At 33.1% G+C, this 4584-nt stretch overlaps 1 protein-coding gene across 1 annotated transcript; it reads right to left on the reverse strand.

Moving 5' to 3' along the window:
* Window positions 1–480: 480 nt before the first annotated feature.
* LOC9300599 (CBL-interacting serine/threonine-protein kinase 21) lies at window positions 481–3173 on the reverse strand. Its single transcript, XM_002866175.2, has 10 exons — window positions 2600–3173; window positions 2333–2509; window positions 2166–2237; window positions 2015–2068; window positions 1726–1941; window positions 1551–1640; window positions 1358–1468; window positions 1136–1255; window positions 896–1030; window positions 481–810 (listed from the first exon to the last, which is right to left on the reverse strand). The coding sequence occupies exons 1-10, from the start codon at window positions 2828–2830 to the stop codon at window positions 766–768; spliced, it is 1251 nt and encodes a 416-aa protein (XP_002866221.1). The 5' UTR covers window positions 2831–3173; the 3' UTR covers window positions 481–765.
* Window positions 3174–4584: the final 1411 nt, after the last annotated feature.

A 4584-nucleotide genomic window follows, 5' to 3' on the forward strand; every position in this document is an offset into this window, starting at 1 on the left:
AGTTATTTGGAGAATGGAGCTAGTATACGGAGTAAATAAAAGCTAAAACTCCAATTAAGTTTATATGACCAAAACTAATAAGTAATAAAAGATAAAACCCCAATTATAAGTTCTATATTTCCAAGATATGAAGAACAAAATGGCAACAACCAAAAAAAAAGAAAAAAAAAAAGAGTAAAATAAAACCTTTGTGGTTCACAGTGCAATAGACGAAACCAACGCCGTCGTTTTGCAAATGTCCAATATAAATGAGCTAGAAACGGCCCAATAAAGTGACGACTGACCCAATAATGTTAGCATTGTGTGTCGTTTTGCATGTATAAGGGAATTGATCAAAATATAAGCAAGGGGTTCTTGCTCGAACGTCTTTGAGAAATTCATAAACAATAGATTAATCTAATACATGCAGACGCAGTGACAAATTTTGGTCTATATTTTGAAGTAAAATTTTGGTCTATATAATACACATTTGTGATAAAATTCATCGATAATCATAATATAAGTAATAAAAAAAGAACATATGAATGAAAGAGAGATCACAAAAACAAAATCCAACTATCTGTCAATTTGCAAGACTTGATTTTTTTTTTCCTAAGTTATACAATCTTTGTTGTAATTTTGTTATTTTATTTGCTCATCATTTGTTCTAACTAAAAACTGGATCTCTTCTCTTCATTATCTTCTTTTCACTGCAACTGGAGTCTGCAAAAATATTCTCTATTTGGGTCCTCTGTTCATCATTTTACTTGATAATCTATGGCTCTCTTAGCTTACTTCCGCTGTAAGTAAGCTCGATAAACTCTGGCAAAACTGTCAAATTACAAAAGCCAATCTCATATCATCAGATAAGTCTATAAAGCTCACTTATATATCTTGGATGGGTTTAGTAACTTACCTCCATGTATAGTCTTAACTCGCCTGCAGATTTCGATATTTCTATAACACAATTGGTTGGAGTCACCTCTATCACCTCTGCTGATAACAAATCATAAGATGATCTTGATCTTATCTCTTTTGGCTGAATCTTAACCTAGAAAATCAAACAACAACAAAAGATTCATTCATGAGATCTTTAATCAAAGTATTTGATCTATAGAAGAAATCTTGAAGTAACTAACTTATAATAGATTAGTACCTTGTAGTGCTTTATTCTTTCAACTGATAAACTAACATCAGTTGCTGCAGCTTCAATCTTCTTGATTGTTTCTTGTGCTGTGTTCTTGGACCCAATTCTTGTTTTATATCTTTTATCATCCTGTAGAGAGAACAATTAAGGAAAAAAAACTTCAATCTTTAACTCTCTATGGTAGATGAGTTTAAAGATTTAAGCAAAAAAAAATAGTTTTAGGTGTTTTACATTTTCTTCGAAGAGACCTGACAAATCTAGATCACTAGACATTGCTATTATCTGGAAAGCATTTATGAAGTTTGAAGACGCGGTTGCTGCATTTATCTCTGCGACATTTTCCTGCAAGATCCAACTCAGATAAGTTACAACTTTGACTCAAAGCTATTAAAGTTGTCAGACAAATATGTAGTAATAAGCTTGCCTTGATTGAGTCTGAAACTTGGTGATAAGCTGGTGCATAATCTATCTTGAACCAAGAATCTTGGATGATTATCTCAGCTATTGTCATACGCTGCATCCATACGTTTTCACTCAATTTTGGATCCAAAGATTGACAATGATGAATGTGTATATGCAAAGTTTTTCTTGTTACATACCCTCAGAGGATTTGGGTCAAGAATGTTAAAGATTAGCCTCTTCTGCTCCTTGGTGAATCCAGGTGGGAACTTGTAATCTGCTCTGAGTATCTTCTTATACAAAACCGGAAGCGTATGATCATCGAAAGGTGGATAACCAGCAAGCAATTCAAATAGAATCACTCCACAAGACCATACATCTACTGCTGCTCCTGAGTAGCCTTTGTTCATAATCAGCTGCTTTCATTAACAAAATCAGCTTCTGCAGATTCAGAGGTAATGATTGTGATTTAGTGAATGTGAGTGTTACCTCTGGTGCTATATAACATGGAGAGCCACAAGCTGTAGAGAGCATATCCCCTGACTGTGAATTACACATAAACCAAAAATCTTATTTAGCACATATGATTGTTTCAAACCCAAATATTTGGTTTTATATGATTAGAATTAGAAAATGTTACTTTAGGAACTGCACTTAATCCAAAGTCAGAAACTTTGAGATTACCCTTTGAATCTAGTAACAAATTTTGTGGCTGCAAAAACCAAAACCAAATCAGATTAGCCACAAAATTCATTAGAAAAAAACAGAGAGTTTATATAAGTTAAAAAAGGTTGTTTCTTCTCTTACCTTAAGATCTCTATGATAAACTCCTCTGTTATGACAATAATCAACAGCATCAATCAATTGTTGGAAAAGTTTTCTAGCATCTGATTCTTTCATTTTCTGTCTTCCAAGTCTGTCTGAAAGCTGACCTCCTGCAACGTATTCCATAACAATACAGATCTTTGTCTTGGTTCCAATCACCTGCAAGTTATAAAATATCACTCAGAATCAAAAGAACAAGAAAAAAACAAGTAACTTGATGTGACAGAGACATCAGACACAAAACGAAACCTCGTGTATTTGTACGATGTTGGGATGGTTAAGAAGCTTCATGGTTCGTATCTCTCTCTTGACTTGAGACTCTAGACCCTTTTGAATAACCAAAGCCTTGTCTATGATTTTGACAGCTACGTAAGTACCATTGGTCGTGTCGTAACCAAGTTTCACTTTTGCGAAATTCCCTTCTCCGATTGTTCTTCCTATCTCATACTTGCCAATCTTCTTCGTTCCAAACAAACCCATCTCAGAAACAGAGAGATAGAGAGAAGAAAGAAGAAGAAGAAGATCTTGAAGGGTTCGAATTATGATTGGAAGGGAAACACAACTTGTGAAGAATATGATTCTTTTGTGTGATCAAGAATTTGACTTTTAGGTGATATTGACCGGTTGAAGTAATCAAAGAAGATATTAGTAGTGTGTTGTTTTTGACCGATTGGTTCTTGTGTGTGAGTGACTCGTAGCTCGTGAGTCTCGTTGGTGAGAGAATGTGTTATCCTCTTTAGCTACGTAATCTTCTCAACAACTGATTTATAAACAAATGCTTTTTTTGTGGTTTATATAATCTTCACAGTTCTCAAGTTGGTGTAGCTACGTGGATTGGGTTGTCATTATGGCTTTTATTCTTTTTTTTACTCTATTTTTCCTTTATTGCTTGTATTCTTTCCGCCTTAAATTTAGAAAATGAAAGAACAAAAAAAAAAAGATAATTGTTTCTTAATTTGCTGGAAGATGTCTTTTCTTTTTTTGTTTGCACCAACTGGAAGATATCTAATTTTTGACAATATCCTTTTAGCATTTTTTCAATAAACATATTTTTAGTGTTTAAATTTGATATCTTTAACGTTCAAAACAAAAATAACATTCCAAAGACGCCAGTTTTTTTTAGAAAAGTTTTTGTCGGCTTTTTCCATTTTTGTAAGGACAATTTGTCCACAAGTGGATTACATTGGCTTTTACTGATTTCGAAAAGTACATTGTCAAGATATTTATTTTTCTAGACTAAAGAACTTTAAGATTTTTTTTTATTTTGTTAGACTCTTTATTTTGTTTAGGTTTGTCTTCTTAAATACAACATTGAGTTATGTAATTTGATTCATCTCTAAAATTCTGTTAAATTATGTTGTAATCACCCTCTTCTGCAAAAAAAAACTAGTTAATCTTATGTTAGTTGTAGTCAACAGACGATTAAAGAAATCAAACACTCGTATTTCTAAGTAACGGAATGGTTTAACATCAAACAATAATACATGGATTCTTCTACTGTTCTACACTGCTGAAAGCACTAAAAAGGCTTCAATGGGCCCAAATAAGAAGCTTTTTGTTCAATTGTTTAGCCCAAATAAACTGCAATTTAAACAAAAACTTTTGTTGTCAGACTTCCAATATTCATTTAATGTGCTCGGTTGCGTCACGGACACAGTGAGATAAAATTTAAAAATTTTCATTTTCACGGATGAGATGATTCTCAGACAACATTCGAATTTTTGTTTTCTCTATGACTAGTGAGAAGTATAAAAAAAGTGGTAGTAGTTATTCGAAATTTTGTTATTTTGGGACTAATAAAAGAAAAAACAAACAGTCCTCTAAAGGAAAATTTATGGCTATTAAAACAGATATGAGTAAGGCTTACGATCGGGTTGAATGGAAGTTTATCGAAGAATTATTGAGGAAGATGGGATTCTGCGAAAAGTGGATTTCGTGGATGATGTGGTGTATCACAACAGTCCAATATAGAGTTCTTCTTAATGGACAACCACGAGGACTAATTATTCCGGAAAGGGGATTAAGACAAGGAGATCCTTTATCTCCTTACTTATTTATTTTATGTACGGAAGTGCTTATTGCGAATATAAGGAAAGCGGAACAACAAAAATTAATTACTGGTATTAGAGTATCCACAGCTAGTCCTTCGGTATCTCATCTCTTATTTGCTGATGATAGTTTGTTCTTTTGCAAAGCCAATAAAGAACAATGCAGGGTAATTTTGGGGATTCTAA

This window comes from Arabidopsis lyrata (genome assembly GCF_000004255.2).
Source record: "Arabidopsis lyrata subsp. lyrata unplaced genomic scaffold ARALYscaffold_8, whole genome shotgun sequence".
Taxonomy (NCBI): domain Eukaryota; kingdom Viridiplantae; phylum Streptophyta; class Magnoliopsida; order Brassicales; family Brassicaceae; genus Arabidopsis; species Arabidopsis lyrata.